We start from the raw sequence: 18330 nt of genomic DNA, 5'->3' as shown, positions 1-18330 counted from the left end.
CTGGTGAGGGCTACAATCTATACAAAGCTCTCTTCCCCGTGGCTCAAGCTCTGAATTTAAATAAGTATATATTTTGTTTAGTTACCCATACAAGAGGAAAATCTCCCTTGTTAGATTAAGTAAATGTAAGTTTAACTGGCATGAAATTGGGAAATATGGTAATGTGGTTTGGCTAAATAGAAGCTGGGTGACTGACTACATGTCTTGGAAACACTTCCTTGAACATCATGTTTGTAGGAAGCACATTTTTTTTGAAAGAAGTGTTTTCAGAGCTACTTTCATGTCCTTGTTCCTTAAAGTGTAGATAATAGGATTTAAGGTTGGGGTCACCATGGTATAGAGAAGGGAGATAAACTTGCCTTGGTCCTGAGTATAGCTGTTACTTGGTTGCAGGTACATGTAGATTATGGTTCCATAGAAAATAATTACCACTGTAAGGTGGGAGGAGCAAGTGCTGAAGGCTTTGTGCCTTGCTTCCACTGACTTTATCTTCAGCACAGCTTGACTAATGAAGCCATAGGAGATAAGAATGAGTGCTGGGGGGATTAGAAGAAACAGGACACTAACCACAAAAAGCACCAACTCATTGACAGTGGTGTCCACACAAGCCAATTTGAGAAGAGCTGGTACTTCACAAATAAAATGATCAAGTCTATGGTTGCCACAAAGAGGCAATTGTAAGGTAAAAGTGGCATGGATCAGGGAATTAGCCAAACCACTGAGCCAGGAGATGGATGCTAGCTGTTGGCATAGCCGTGAGTTCATGATAGTCACATAGTGAAGGGGCTTGCAGACAGCAATGTAGCGATCCAAAGCCATTACAGCCAGAAGGATACACTCAGTGGAGCCCAGTGCTAGAGAAATATAGAGTTGTACCACACAACCACCATAAGTTATAGTCTTCTCTGGACCCTGCAGGTTAACTAGGGTCTGAGGTGCGAGGCTAGTGGTGAAGCAGAGGTCCAGCAGGGAGAGGTTGCTGAGGAAAAAGTACATAGGGGTATGGAGAAGGGGATCCAGGTATGAGATAATGATGATGGCGAAGTTCCCCACAAGCGTCAGGAGGTAGAAAAAAAGGACAAATACAAAGAGTGCAGCCTCCAGGTGAGGGTGGTCTGAGAAGCCTAGAAGGATGAAACCCATCAGGGAACTGTCATTGGCCCTTTCCATTTCTACAGAGGGAACTGCTTCAGCTAAGAGGGAAATGAGAACAGGTACATGTGAAACAATTTATCATAGAATCACAATGTACAAGTTGAAGGGATGAAGGAAAGTATCTTGTGCAACTTAACTTTTTACCCTCAATATGTAGTTGATTCAGAATATCAATCAAGTCCAATGACTTTCCAAAACTTTTGAGTGTTTTCAACTTTGGAGTTTTCTGGACACTAATTGCTAAAACCAATCAAGTGTAAATTTGTACGTATATCAAAAAACATGAGATCATTTCTACTGAAATTACTTATCTCTCAAGATAAAGAAGCAAGTGTCATCTTCATGGTTTTAACTCTCAACAAAAATATGCATGCAAAATACAATATTCAGTTCTTAACATAGGGAGAAATGGGGATGGGAATTTCTCCTCATCTTTCCTCTTTATAACAAATTCTTACACAGTCCTCTGTGTACACTATATCGACAGAGAAAAGTAAAATACTCATGGTTTTAAAACTTTACCTAGAGATTATAAAACAAAGTTGAATAATTCAATATTTAATAATTTTTATTTTAAACTGAATTTTTGGTTTTGTGGCTGCCATCATGTGCCATGCCCAGCTACCAGTTGCACAGCTGTCACTACGCATTCCATGCAGCTGCCACACCACACTCAGCTGGTACATCATTTCCAATCTCCATGCTGCCACCAGGATGCAGCAAGCCATGTGCTCCTAGCCAACACTGCACACCAGACCCAGCTATGGCCAGCCATTCTGACATGCACACCTGGCCTCCTATCACCAGCCATCCTAGCAAGCTGTCACTGCAGTGCTTCAGGGGACCTGGGGTATGACTAGAGGTCCATCATGAACTGCTGCACTTCCAAGATTCCCAGTGAGCACACCCTTCAAGCTAGCTTGCCTGTGTCCCACTAACACCACAGAGAGTAAGTATAGCCCACAAAAGGCAGAGATGAAGTGCAGATAAGGGAAAGTGACTCAGACAAAACAGCAGGGGATAAGCAACACACAAAGAAGACTCTCCTGAAATGTCAGGTTCTAGGGAACAGCAGACAAGGTGCTGCAGGGCACTCCGGGACCTCTTCTGCATAAAGTCACTACTTTCAAGAAGAGAAGATACAGCTGACTTTCTTAACACAGAGAAACAGACATACAGAGACAGAAAAATGAGGAGACACAGGAATTTATCCAAGATGAAAGAACAGAACAAGGCCACAGCCAGTGATTTAAGTGAAACAGATACAGGTAACATATCTGTCAGAGAATTTAAAGCAATGATCATAAAGACACCACTGGACTTGAGAAAAGTGGAAGAAATGAGGGAAGCCCTTACCACAGAGATAAGGAATAGTGACTCAGAGATAAAGGGTTCAGTAAACAAAATGAAAACATACTTGATAGAATGAAGAGTAAGCTGGAAGAAGCAGAGGAATGAATTAGCAATCTAGAAAACAGAGTAATGGAAAATAATTAAGCTGAACAAAAGAGAGGAAAAGAATTATGCAAAATGAGAATAGATTTAGGGAACTCAGTGAGTCTATCAAACATAACATTCATACCAAAGGAGTGCCAGGAGAATAAGAAGAGAGAAAAAGAGCAGAAAATTTATTTGAAGACATAATAGCTGAAAACTTTCCATATCTGGGGAAGGACACAGATATTGAGATTCAGGGGGAACAGAGAAACCCATCCTATGCACCAAAACCAGAGACATATGAAGATATGTTGTAATTAAATTGGCAAAATACAGACATAAGAAAAATTTAAAACAGCAGGAAAAAAAGGAGTCATTAACTTACAATGGAAGCCCATTGGCTAGCATGAGATTTTCAACATAAATTTGGCAAGCCAGAAGGGAGTAGTATGCTACATTCAAAGGGCTGGATGGGAAAATATGTAGCCAAAAACACTCTGTCTAGTAAGGTTATCATTTATAATAGAAGGAAAGATAGTTTTCCAGACAAACAAAAACTAAAGGAGTTTGTGACCGCTAAACCAACCTTGCAAGAAATGTTAAGGTGGATTATTTGAGTGAGAGGGACTGATCAAAAGTGACAATGTAAAGGTAGGAAGCACAAAAGCAGTAAAAATGAATATTTCTGTAAAAAATCAGTCAGTGAACTCACAAAAAATAGAATAGAATATGAAATGAATTAACATATACCTAAGATGTATAAAGGAGAGAGGAAAAAATGTTCAAATTAATGACCATCAACTTAATATAGACTGCTCTATGAAGAAGTTTTATATACAAACCTTATAGTAACCATAAATCAAAAACTACTAATTAATACACAAGGAATAAAGAAAAGTAATTTCAAAAATATCTCTAAAGAAAATCAGCAAGCCATGAAAGGACAAGACAACATCAGAGAAGATCTTCAGAATAAATCACAAAGCAAGTAATAAGATGGTAATAAATACATATCTATCAATTACTTTGAATGTAAATGGAATAAATGTTCCAATCAAAAGACATACCATGACAGAATAGATAAAAAAAAAACCAATCTGTATGCTGCCTAACGGTGACCCATTTTAGATCTAAAGACACCTGCAGATTAAAAGTGAGGAGATGGAGAATCATCTATCATTCAAATAGATGTCAAGAAAAAAAAAAGCTGGGATAGCAATACTTATAGTGGACAAAATAGACTTTAAAACAAAGACTGTAACAAGAGACAAAGAAGGACACTATATAATCACAAAGGGGACAATTCAACAAGATGATATACCAATTACAAATATATATGCACCCAATATGAAAGCAGCCAAATATTTAAAATGTTTAATAACAAACATTAAGGAACTAATTGAAAAATACAGTAAAACTATGGGACTTCAACACATTACTTTAATCAATGGACAAATATCTAAATAAAAAATAAACAAGGAAATAATGGCTTTGAATGAAACACTGGACCAGATGGATTTAATAGAGATATTCAAAATATCCTATCCTTTAACAGCAGGATACACATATTTTTCAAGTGCACACTGAATATTCTTCAGAATGGATCACATAGTAGCCCACAAAACAAACCTCAAGAAAATCAAAGGCATACAATGCATCCTTTATGACCACAGTTCTGTAAAACTACAAGTCAAACACACACACACACATACACACACACAAACCTGGAAAGAAAAAAAACTCATGCAGGTTAAATAACATTCTGCTAACAATGAATGGGTTAACCAGGAAATAAAAGAAGAACCAAACACTGCATGGAAAAAAATAAATACATAATGATCCAAAACTTTTGGGTTGCAACAAAAGTTGTTTTAAGAGGGAAGTTTATAGGAATCAGGCCTACTTCAATAAGCAAGAAAAATTTCTGATGGAAAAACAAATATTACACTAAAGAAATTATAAAAAGAACAACCAAAGCCCGAAACCAGATGGAGATAAATAAAGATTAGAACAGAAATAAATTTTCTAGAAACTAAAAAGGCAAAAAAAAAAAAAAAGTCAATGAACCCAGAAGCTGACTCTTTGAAAAAAAAAATCAATAAAACTGATAAAACTTTAGCCAGACATATTAAGGAAGGAAGGAAAAAAAAAGAGAGAGAGAAAAAATTGAAATAGATAAAATGATAAAGGAGAAAGGAGAAATAACAACGCACACCACAGAAATGCAATTATAAAAGAATACTATGAAAAAATAGATGACAACAAACTGGACAACCTAGAAGATGGATAAATTCTCAGAAACATAAAGCTTGTCAAAATTGAAACAAGAAGAAATAGAAAACTTGAGTACATCAAAAAATGGCAAAGACATTGAATCAGTAATCTAAGATCTCCAAACAAACAAAAGTCCAGGGCCAGATGGCTTCATAGGTGAATTCTACCAAACATTAAAAGGCTTAATACCTATTCTTCTCAAATCATTCCAAAAAATAGAAAAGGAAAAAAAGAGTTTCCAAACATATTCTATGACACCAGCATTACCCTGATACCAAAATCAGATAAGTACTCCACTAAAAAGGAGAACTATAGACCAATACCCTGATTAACATGGATGTAAAAATTCTCAATAAAATATTAGCAAACACCACTTAAAATATATTAAAAACATATTCACCACAATTACATGGGATTTATTCCTGGGTCATAAGGGTGGTTCCATATTCCCAAATCAATTAACCTGATATATCACATCAATAAGAGAAAAGATAAGAACTATATAAGCATTTTAATAGATGCAAGAAAACCATTTATCAAAATACAACATCCATTCATTTTAAGATCTTATTTGTTTATTTGACAGAGAGAGTAAGAGAACACAAGCAGGGCAGAGAGTGGGGAGAGAGAGGGAGAAGCGGATTCCTTGATGAGCAGGGAGACTGATGCGGGGCTCGATCCCAGGACCCTGGGATTGTGACCTGAGCCAAAGGCAGACACCTAACCATCTGAGCCACCCAGGTGCCCCACAGCATCCATTCTTTTCTTTTTTTTTTTTTATTTTTATTTTTATTTTTTTTCCATTTTATTTATTTTTTCAGCGTAACAGTATTCATTCTTTTTGCACAACACCCAGTGCTCCATGCAAAACGTGCCCTCCCCATTACCCACCACCTGTTCCCCCAACCTCCCACCCCTGACCCTTCAAAACCCTCAAGTTGTTTTTCAGAGTCCATAGTCTCTTATGGTTCGCCTCCCCTCCCCAATGTCCATAGCCCGCTCCCCCTCTCCCAATCCCACCTCCCCCCTCTTTTCTTTTTTTTAAGATTTTATTTATTTGATAGACAGAGATCACAAGTAGACAGAGAGGCAGGCAGAGAGAGAGAGAGGAGGAAGCAGGCTCCCTGCTGAGCAGAAAGCCCGATGTGGGGCTCGATCCCAGGACCCTGGGATCATGACCTGAGCCGAAGGCAGAGGCTTTAACCCACTGAGACACCCAGGTGCCCCCACAACATACATTCTTGATAAAAGCCCTCAACAAAATAAAATTAGAGGGAAACATACCTCAACATAATAAAGGCCGTACATGAAATTCCCACAGCTGATGTTATCCCTAATTAGAAAAAACTAAGAGCTTCTCCTCTATGGTCATGAAGACAAGGATGTCCACTACACAACTATTATTTAACATAGTAATGGAAGTCCTAGCCTCAGCAATTGAATGAATGAATGAATGACATTGAAATCAGCAAGGAAGAAGTAAAGCTAAAACAATTTGCCAATGATATGATACTCTATATTGAAAACCTGAAAGTCTCCACCCAAAAACTGCTAGAACTGATACATGAATTCAATGAAGTCACAGGATACAAAGTCAATGTGCAGAAATCTGTTGCAATTCTGGTACACCAATTATGAACCAGCAGAAAGAGAAATTAAGAAAACAATCCCATTTACAATTTCACTGAAAACATCAAATTATTTTAAAAAGCTGTAGTAATCAAGACAGCATGGTACTGGCACAAAAATGGACACATGGATTAATGGAACAAAGTAGAAAACCCCAAAATGAATCCACAACTATATGGTCAACTGGTCTTTGAGAAAGCAGGAAAGAATACCCAATGAGAAAAAGACAGTTCCTTCAAGAAATGGTGTTGGGAAAACTGGACAGCCAAATGCAGAACAATGAAATTAGACCACTTCCTTACATTATACACAAAAATAAATTCAAAATGAATGAAAGACCTCAGTGTGAGACTTGAAACCATCGAAATCCTAGAGAAGAACACAGGCAATACTTCTTTAACATGTTATAGTAACTTTTTCCTAGATAAGTCTCCTGACTTATCTAGTCAATATATTAAATATATTAAATATAATATATGTATATATTAAATATATTAAATATAATATATTCATATTATATTAAATATAATATATGTAAATATATTAAATATATATTATATATTTATATATATACACATACATACACACGGAATACTATTCAGTGATTAAAAAAGAGTGGAATCTTGCCATTTACTCCTGAGGCAAGGGAAATAAAAGCAAAAATAAACTAATGGGACTTCATCAAAATAAAAAGCTTCTGCACAGCTAAGAAAGCAATCAACAAAACTGAAAGATAACCTACTGAATGGGAGATGTTTGCAAATGATGTATCTGTAAAGAGCTAGTACCGAAAATATATAAGGACTTATAAAACTCAACTCCCAATAATAATTCAATTAAATGAGCAGAACACATGGGCATTTCTTCAAGAGACATCCAGATGGTTAACATATACATGAAAAGCTGTTCAACAGCACTCATCATCAGGGAAGTACAAATCAAATCCCTAATGAGATACCACCTCACACCTGTCAGAATGGTTAAAATTAACAAACCAAGAAACAACAACAGGGGTTGGTGAGGATGTGCATAAAAAGAAACACTCATGCACTGTTGGTGGGAATGCAAACTGGTACAACCACTCTGGAAACATTATGGAGGATCCTCAAAAAATTAGTAATAGAATCACCTTATGATTCAACCACCACATTCTTGGATATTTACCCAAAGTATACAAAAACATTAGTCCAAATGGATACATGCACCCCTATATTTATAACAGCATTATTTATAATAACCAAGATATGGAAGCTGGCCAAGTGACTATCAATTGATGAAAGGATAAAAAGGACGTAATGAGATTTTATATATATATAATATATAATATATATGTCATAAATATATTATATATAAGACATATATATTATATGATATATATATATATATATGTCATAAAAAAGTTAAATCTTGCCACTTGCAATTATGTGGATGGAACTAGAGAATATTATACTAAGTGAAATAAGTCAGTCAGAGAAAGGCAAATAACCATATGATTTCACTATATATGGAATTTAAGAAACAAAACAAATGAGCAAATGGGGGGGAATGAAAGCAAGAGTGAGAGACTGAGAGAGACAACCAAGATACAGAATATCTATAGAGAATAAATCAATGGTTACAAGAAGGAAGGTGGGTGAGGGAATGGGTGAAATAGGTAAGGGCAATTAAGGAGTGTCCCTGTGATGGGTACTGGGTATTGTATGAAAGTGTTGAATCAGTGTATTATACACTTTAAATTAATATTTCATTGTGTTAACTAACTAGAATTTAACTAAAATATTTAAAATAATTAAAATATTTTATATATAGTATAAATAGTATATATAGTATAGAAAATAGTATATATATATACTATTTTCTTTTTAAAGTACATATATATTATTTTAAGTATATATATATATACATATATATACTATTTTCTTTTTTAAATGTGTATATATATACATGGAATAGTATTCAGTGATTAAAAAAAAGTGGAATCTTGCCATTTACAGTGACATGAATGGAAATGGAGAGTATAATGTCAGGCAAACTAAGTCAGTCAGAGAAAAACAAATACCACATGATTTCACGCACATGTAGATTTAAGAAATAAAACAAATGAACAAAGAAAAGAAAGAGAGGGGGCAAACCAGAAAGAGACTATCTATAAGAACACACTGATGATTACAAGAGGGGAGGTGGTGAGGGATGGGTTAAATGGCTGATGGAGATTAAAGTATTAAGTTTTGAATCACAATATTGAAACTAATATAGCACTGTATGTTAACTAACTCAAATTAATATAAGAACTTAACAAAAAGGATAAAAAGATGTTTCCATTCTCCTCACAAAGTAGGATTATGTAGTGTGAGTAGACAGCATTACTGAAAATGATAATATTACCTAAATAAAAATTAATTGGAGGAAAATAAATTAAATTAAAAAGACAAAATTGAACACTAAGTTTTTAATGAAAAGAGGGACGAAATGAGTACTATAAGACAATCACATGTGTTCCTTTCAGAATGAGAAAATGTAGAATGTCAAATTATATTTCCCATTCTCAAACAGTTTGTCTGATTTACCAAGAGTCCAATTCAAAATATGTTCCACTTCCCCACTGGCTAAAGTTATTCTTCCTGATTGTGAAATAATAGTAATAGAATTCAAATAAAGTGATTATATCTAGTGGGCATATTTTATGCACAGAGCAAGATATGAGTCAAATATAATCTTTCCCTTTCTATAGGTAGTAAGGAGAATGTCTGTCCATGCTGATCTCAAATGACTTTTCTATGTTTAGAAAATTCTAATGTCAAATTTGTCCCTATAATTGAGAATTAGTACACTAAATATGACAAAAGGAATAAACATGGATAAAATATAAATATTATTGTCAGTTAAAAGAAAGGAAATGTTACAACCACATTTTAAAAAGCAGGCAGACAGCAAGCTGACTTTCAATACAGATACAAATGAATAAGTAACAAGTAGTAAAGATGTTTGAAATAAGGCCAAATTGTGTGAGAAATCTTAAAATGAGGATTCTCTTTGTGTTTTCCTAAAATAACAAGTACTATGTTACTGTGTGTGTATGATGGGAGAAATAATAAAAGATTACAAAGAACTCTGTATGTTAGTTTGTTAAGGACTTTGGAATAGTTTTGAATAAGGCTGTTTTAAAATATCTGACTGTGTAGAACTGATTGGGTAAACAATAATGAAGTAAGATACAGCAAATGATGTGTTTCAGTTGAAAAAAGCAATAGTGAGTATTATCTTTTCACCTCTAATTCAAACTAAGCCCCAACCACTGGACAGAGTGACAGGCACTATGAACAAGTTCTCAAGGCCCTACTTGTGCTGACCCATGCCCCCCCATTATCTGTCTTCACCCTTCCATACCTAATTTATCACCCTGCTATACTGAGCAATTTGCAATATCCTAAATTTTTGTCACTCAGCTGCACATTTTTCCATGCTGTTCCTCTGGCAAAAATATTTTCTCCTCTAATCCCCACTCCCCTGAAAATTATCTACACACTTTTTAAGACTCAGCGCTAGTCATTTATGTACAAAGCTTTCTTGGACTCTGAAGGACATTGACCCTTTACACCCCATGTCACTTCATGCTGCAAGATTAAGTGTCCATCCCACATCCTGAACCTCCTTCGATCATAGAAACTATAAGATACTACTGGCCTAATTTTTACATCTGTATTATTTCTACCAAGCTATAAGCTACTTCTTAAACTGAAGTCATGTTTTACTGATATTATATGTAATTTTTATGGTGCCTGGTGCATTGATCAATAGCTGCCTTATGAAAGAAAGGATGAATTTTTGAGGTGTCCTTTTCCCACAGTCAGTCTCTGTTTTGGTTGTCCCTGGATAGCAGTTAATGAGGAAACAAAAGTGGTTATGGTCAGGTCAGCTGAGCTTGGATGGAGAACTGAACTGCCTCTGTTGGAGCAGACAATTAAAGCAAGCAGCCAACATAAGAGTTACAATAAAACATTTGGCCATGTACTCTAAAGGCATGGGAAAAGTCTAAAACTGTAGAAAGGATCAACAATTCCTGTTCATGTATCCTCCATGGAATGGTGCATTGGGGAAGGTGAAATAAATTAGAATGGGTGAGGAAATCGTATCTCTGTTGAGGCTACCTTGAAAAAATGGCTTCTGAAGTTTTATGGGTCCTGGAACCAAGGGGAGGGAGAGAAGTGGACAGCTAAATGTGGGTACATAGTGAGTACTGTATCAGAGTGGGGAAACTTGTCTTTAAGATTTTCCTTTCCTCCCCTCTACAAGGGGCACTGGGCAGAAACGCCTGAGGAAGAGAACTGGGAATGATGATACCTAGGATAGAAATACCAAAATGTGTAAGAACATGAGGAAGGACTGGTATTTGAATCCTTGACCTCAACACCCTTCACAGACTGCAATGCCCTGGCTGTAGGACAAGTCCAGTGTAGGAAGGGCAGCTCTCCAGGTAAAGCTTTGTGCAATTCCTTGTGGTCAAGACTGAAGAAACACACACACATAGGTTTTCAAGCAGCCAACTCCTCAGTTACTTATGCTTTGTATCACACAATCCTGTTTATTATCCCAATGACCTGACTGTACAAATCTTTGGAACAGGTGGCAGCATCATTATTTTGTCCTCTCTCAATTTTGAAAATAAAAATGTAAGACAGATGTATTTTATGTTCTAGTATATTACCTGTATGCTTTGGTCCTCCATAACTTCTGTGTCTATTGGTGAAAATAGAAGACCAATGATTATAGATTTCCCATTATCTGTTCAATTATTTTAAGTATAGATTAGAAGTTGCCCACCTGATCATGCAGTGCCTAATGTGACTTGTAAGCAAGTGTTCTCTACCCATACATATTCTGATTCCTGCTAATCCTCAAATTTTTGGTAAAATACAATCATGTCCTTAAAAAAAAAAAGAGACCATAATATCAGTTCAGTGAAGAAAAAAATGGTCTTCTAGAGAACACTTTATTCCTTCTCAACAAAATCTAACCCAAAAATTCAAATCTTTAATCATGTTGGTTAAATTGTACTTACACTACTCCTCTGTTTGAACTTCAGAGTTCAAGGGCTTGCAATGATACATGAGTTAATTAAGGTTCATTTATGGCATTTCTCAAGTATTTTTTATAGTAACTTGAAATCACCTTGAACTGAAGTGCTCTGGTTGAGTTGTGGAATTGTGTCGATGTGGAAATGAGTGTGTGTATAGTTATCTATTAATCTATCTTTCTATCATCTGTCTATATATCATCTATCTATCTGACCTCTATCTATCTATCATCTATCTACCATCTATCATTTATCATCTTCATCATTATTATCACAATCATCTATGGTGTTCTTTTTTTTAAATATAATTTTTTCAGTGTTCGAAGAGTCATTGTTTATGCACCACACCCAGTGTTCCATACAATACGTGCCCTCCTTAATACGCACCATCAGGCTCATCCAACCTCCCACCCCCCTCCCTCCAAAATCCTCAGTTTATTTCTTAGTGTTCACAGTCTATGGTGTTCTTACAAAAATTAATTCAAAAAGTTAGTTATCCTAAACATTTGCATAGCACCAACTTGGACTTATGAGGAATAACAAAATTTCTCTATGCTCTTATTTAATAGGCATAATCTGAAGTTTAGATAGTTTATCTGTCTCACCAGATGCCATTATTTTAATGATAGAATGAGCCCAACTGTGATAGAAATTGTAAAGTTGCTACCTTATTATTTTTGAAAAACCCTTGAAAGTACAAATGCACTCAATTAACACCAACAGACTAAATTTTTACTTACTATCAGAGCTATTTAAATGTGTCAAAGTTTCTCACATCTTCAAGGAAGCACTTTATATAACATTTTCTTAAATTGTGTTTATAGGTCTAACCAACCCCTGACACATAAGATGACTGATTTCTAAAATATGTCTGTTAAATATTCACATTTCTAACACAAGCAAATCCTGAGGAAACTATTTTAGCAATAATGAGAATTGTGATATAGGGGGATCTTAGAATGGGGAAGTTGGCAATGTCTTGAAAAGGTCATGGCTTGTTTACAGTTATAAGTCATCTGGGGAAAACATGTGTCCCCAGCAGCCAGGAGACTAACTTCTGGAGATCATCCAAGAAAAATAGATACACATATTTCCCTAGTGTGAAGTATTCCATTCTTTCTTGAATATTGCTTTGGGACTGTCTACTTAATAAAGGAAATAGAAGCCATTAGACTTGCACAACATAAAAACAAGTTATTTCATTAATTGATTTTATTAATTGACTAAAACAGTCTACTTGTATCGGATTCTTTCAACTTCACTCCAGTTATAAGGGAGAAAATTACTCCTGTCTTTTTGAAGCTAATCCTTCCTTCTGTATTTTGAATTTCCTGCATCATTTTACTCACTGTAACTTCAAGCACCTTTCCCTATTAGACAAAGTAACATTCAAAAAGTTTGTTCCCTATTAGAACAAAGTAACATTATAAAAAGGTGATCTGGAAAATGTATAGATTTACTAACTTTTTGCAATCTCAACTTTCTTTAAGTTTTAATGTTGGATTCCTCAACCCCAGTCCAATGTCCTCTTCTCTTATCACATTTGATGTCTCCCTAATTGAGCCCATCTGTTAATGACTATATTAATTATGTATATATATATATATATATATATATACATATATATATATGAAGACCAAATCCATTTACACAAATTACTTCTTATTTTTCAATTTTTATTTAGATTCCAGTTAGTTAACATACAGTGAATATTAATATCAGGTGTACAATTTAATGAATTAACACTTACACAAATACCTGGTGTTCATCAAAAATATGCCTTCCTTAATCCCCATCCAAATTAACCCATCCCCTCAACCCACATCCCCTTTGGTAGGCTTCACTTTGTTTTCTGTTAAAAATCTGTTTCTTGGGGCGCTTGGGTGGCTCAGTGGGTTAAAGCCTCTGCATTTAGCTCAGGTCATGATCCCAGCGTCCTGGGATCGAGCCCAGCATCCTGCTCTCTCTGCTCAGCAGGGAGCCTGCTTCCTCCTCTCTCTCTCTCTGCCTGCCTCTCTGCCTACTTAAAATCTTTAAAAAAAATCTGTTTCTTGGTTTCTCCCTTTTCCCCACTATGATCTCTTTCTTTGTTACTTAAACTCCACATATGAGTGAAATCGTATGGCATTTATCTTTCTCTGACTGAATGACTTCTCAGCAAAATACCCTCCAGTTCTGTGCACTTCATTGTGAATGGAAAGATTTCATTCTTTTTTGATGTTGAGCATTAGTCCACTGTATATATATACCACATCATTATTTTTTTTTTAATTTCAGGTTTTTATTTAAATTCCAGTTAGTTCTTATGTGGAATTTAAAATACAAAACAGATTAATATATAGGAAGGGAAAAAAGAGAAAGAAACAAACCATAAAAAACTCTTAACTATAGAGAAAAAAGTGAGGGTTGATGGAGGGGCATGGGTGAGGGATGGGCTAGGTGGGTGATGTGTATTAAGGAGGGCACTTGTGATGAGCACTGGGTTTTGTATGGAAGTGCTGAATCACTGAATTCTACTCCTAAAACTAATATTACACTGCATCTTGACTACTAGAATTAAAATAAGATTTGAAAAAAAAATTAAAAAAATAAATTTCAGTTATTTAACACATATTGTAATATTAATTTCAGGAGTAGAGTTTAGTGGTTCATCACTTCCATACAATACCCATTGATCATCACAACTATACTACTTAATCTCTAACACTCATTTAACCCATCCCTCTACCCACTTCCCCTCTGGTAGCCATTTGTTCATTCTCTATACTTGAGTCTCTCTTATGGATTGCCTCCCTCTCTTTTTTTTCCCCATTCCATATGTTCATCTGTTTTGTTCTTTAAATTCCACAGATGAATGAAATCATATATATTTGTTCTTCTATGACTGATTTATTTCACTTAGGGTTCTACTCTCTAGTTCCATCCACACCATAGTAAATGGCAAGATTTCATTCTTTCTCATGGCTGAGTAATATTCCACATATATATTCTCATACATGTCAGAATGGCTAAAATTCACAAAACAGGAAACAAAAGGTGTTTGTGAGGAAGTGGAGAAAGGGGAATCCTCTTACACTACTGGTAGGAAAACATATATTCAGACTGAATGACTGATTCAATATCTTTGCTGGTTATCAATCTGTTCAAGTTTTCTATTTCTTATTGTATCTGTCTTGGTAATTTATGTTTCTCGGAATTCATCCATTTCTTGCAGGTTGTCCAATTTTTTGCATACAGGTTTTCATAATATTCTCTTAAAATTATTGATATTTCTGTGGTGTTGGTTGTTATTTCTCCTTTCTCATTTGTGATTTTCTTTATTTGGGCCTTTTCTCTTTTTGATAAGTCTGGTTAAGGGTTTGTCAATTTTATTGATTTTTTTTTCAAAGAACCAGCTCCTGGTTTTACTGTTTTATATCAATATCATTTATTTCTGCTCTAATCTTCATTATAATCCTCCTTCTGTTGGCTTTAGGATTTGTTTATTATTCATTTTCTAGTTCCTTTAGGTATAAGGTTAGGCTGTTCATTTGAGATTTTTATTCCTTCTAGAGGTAGGTTCAAATTGCTACATACTTCTCTCTTAGAATGACTTTTGCTCCATCCCATAGGTTTTGAAGTAATGTTTTTTTTTCCCTTCATTTGTTTACATGTATTTTTTTATTTGTTCTTTAATTTCCTGTTTGGGTCATTCATTGTTTAGTAGCATGTGATTTAACCTTCATATATTTGTATTCTTTTCAATTTCTTTTCTTCTGGTTGATTTCAAGTTTCATAGTATTATGGTCTGAAAATGTGCATAGTATGTTCTCAATCTTTTTGTAATTTTGAGGTCTGGGTTGTAAACTATTATGTGATGTGTTCTGGATAATATCCCATGTGCACTTCAAAAGAATGTGCATTCTGCTGTTTCAGGATGAAACCGTCCTGAATATATTGTTTATCTGGTCCAATGTGTCATTCAAAAGTATTGTTTCCTTGTTGATTTTCTGCTTAAATGATCTGTACATTGCTGTTAGTGTTACACTAACACTTAACTATTATTATGTGAGTAACTTTAAGTTTGTTATTAATTGTTTTATGTATTTAGGTGTTCTCAAGTTGGGTGCATAAATATTTATTACCATTAGATCTTCTCTTTGGATTGTCCCATTTGTTATGATATAGTGTCTTTCTTCATTTCTTGTTAGTCTTTTTTTAAAGTCTAGTTTGTCTAAAATAAATATTGCTATGCTGACTTTCCTCTGACAACAATGTGCATACTAAATATTTCTTCCCCTCACTTTCAGTCTATAGATGACGTTTCATCTAAAATGAGTCTCTTGTAGGTAGCACAAAAGTTTTTGTTTGTTTGTTTTTATCCATTCTGACACCCTATGAATTTTTTAAAAATATTATTTATTTATTTATTTGACAGACAAGAGATCACAAGTAGGCAGAGACAGGCAGAGAGAGAGAGGAGGAAGCTGGCTCCCTGCTAAGCAAAGATCCCAATGCGGGGCTTGATCCCAGGACCCTGGAGTCATGACCTGAGCTGAAGGCAGAGGCTTTAAACCACTGAGCCACCCATTCATCCCAACCCCATGTATTTTGATTGGAATGTTTAGCCCATTTACATTCAGTGTAATTACAGATGGATAGGTATTTAGTGCCATACCTTTTGGTCATTGTTTCTGGAGATTTTCCTCTGTTCTTTTCTTGTCCTTGCCACCTTGTCCTTTCCTTTATATTCAGAGAATATTAAAATATTTCTTGCAGGGCTGGTTTAGTGGTCATAAACTCCTTTGGTTTTTGTGTCTGGGAAACTCTTTATCTGTCCTGTTTTGAATGACGTTCTAATTGGATGTAGTATTCTTGGCTGCAGATTTTTCCCATTTAGCAATTTGAATATATCATGGCTCTCACTTCTCGCCAAGTTTCTGTTAAGAGATCTGCAGCTAGCTTTATGGGTCTTCTCTTGTAAGGTATGGACTTCCTTTGCCTTTCTACTTTTAAGGTTTTTTTTTTTTCTTTATCATTATTTTACATCACAACAGGAAGAACAAGAAAATGTCACAGAGGGATCTAGTCAAAACAGATATAAGTAATATGCCTGATCCAGAATTTAAAGCAACAATCATGAGTATGCTATCTGGGTTTGAGAAAAACATAGAAAACATAAGAGAGACTCTTACTACAGAGATAAAAGAGTTTACAACCAATCAGGCCAAAATGAAAAATGCAATAACCAAAATTCAAAACCAACTGGATGTAATGACTACAAGGATGGAAGAAGCAGAGGAATGACTAAGTGATATAGAAGATAGAATTATGGAAAGTAATGATGTTGTACAAGAGAGAGAAAGAAAAATCTTGGATCATGGAAGTAGAATTATGGAACTCCATGAAACATTATGGCATTTATATCATAGGAGTTCCAGAAGAGGAGAGTGAAAAGGGACAGAAGGTTTATTTGAGGAAATTATAACTGAAAGCTTCCTTAACCTGGAAAAGGAAACAGACATCCTATTGCAAATTTAGTAACAATATGTCTTGTCGGTTTGCTTTTGTTGATTTTAATGGGAGTACTCTGTGTCTCCTGGATCTGGAAGTCTCTTTTTTTCCCTCAAATTAGGGAAGTTTTCAACTACTATTCCATCAAATAATTTTTCTGCCTGCTTTTCACTCTCTTTTTCTTCTGGGACTCCTATAACGTGTATATTACATTTGATAGTGCCTCTGAGTTCCCTAAGACTATTTTCATGTTCCATAATTCTTTCTTGCTTTTGTTCAGATTCATTGTATTTCATTATTTTTTATACCACTTATTTGTTCCTCCACTTCTTCCAGCCTACTCTTCATTGCATCAAGCCTGTTTTCCAATCTCAGTTATTGCATTCTCTATTTCTGAGTGACTCACTTATAATTACTTTATCTCTGCAGTAATGGTTTCCTTGAAGTCTTCTATTCTGTTTTTCAAACCCAGCAAGTATCTTTATAATTGTTGCTTTAAATTCCCCATCAGTCATATTACTTATATATGTGTCTTGCAGATCTCTGGTCATGTCCTTTCCTTTTTTTTTTTTTTTTTTAATTTGGAATGAATTCCTCCAACTTGACATTTTGTCTAAGTTTCCACCTTCTTCTTTGTGTTAGAAAAGTCCATTATGTTTCCTGCTCCTGAGAGAAATGGTTTTTTGAAGAAGTCATTCAGTGTCCAGGGCCTGACACTTCAGGGAGTGTCAAGGAGTGGTGTGTGCTGCAAGCACTCTGCTGTTGTGTTTTGACTGTTCTATCCTTTAAGCCTGTCACATGCAGAGGCTCTCCTTGACTGTTGTGGACAGTGTTTGATCCTTGGTCAGATTGTGTAAAGTTTTAACAAGGTGTGCTCTTGTCTGCTTTGTAAATGAGAACTGACTCTACTTACACTAGAACTGAAGCCTAGCAGAACCCTCTGATTAGTAAACATTGTATGCACAGGGGTTTCTGCTGGCTTTCTTGGGGAGGAGGCTCTAGCTTGACTGAGAATGGTAGGTCCACCAGAGCACAGTGCTGTGGGACTTACTGTAAAACAATGAGGCAGTGAGTGTTGTCACTGCTCTATCCAGTCTTTGTTTTATAGTCTAGTTTGCCTAATATATATATATATTAGTACTCTAGTTCTCTTTTGACATCAATTTTTGTGAAAAATATTTCTCCATTCCCTCACTTTTGATCTGCAGGTCTAAAATCTTTAGGTCTAAAACAGGTCTCTTGTAGACAGCATATATTGATGGGTCTTG

At 35.3% G+C, this 18330-nt stretch overlaps 1 protein-coding gene across 1 annotated transcript; it reads right to left on the bottom strand.

The window, feature by feature from the left end:
• Positions 1-225: 225 nt before the first annotated feature.
• Positions 226-1170, bottom strand: LOC123938703 (olfactory receptor 2G3). Its single transcript, XM_046000314.1, has one exon. The coding sequence runs from the start codon at positions 1168-1170 to the stop codon at positions 226-228; it is 945 nt and encodes a 314-aa protein (XP_045856270.1).
• Positions 1171-18330: the final 17160 nt, after the last annotated feature.

The sequence above is a fragment of the Meles meles genome, chromosome 3 (assembly GCF_922984935.1).
Source record: "Meles meles chromosome 3, mMelMel3.1 paternal haplotype, whole genome shotgun sequence".
In the NCBI taxonomy this organism is placed as follows: domain Eukaryota; kingdom Metazoa; phylum Chordata; class Mammalia; order Carnivora; family Mustelidae; genus Meles; species Meles meles.
This window is presented reverse-complemented; position numbering and strand designations above follow the sequence as displayed.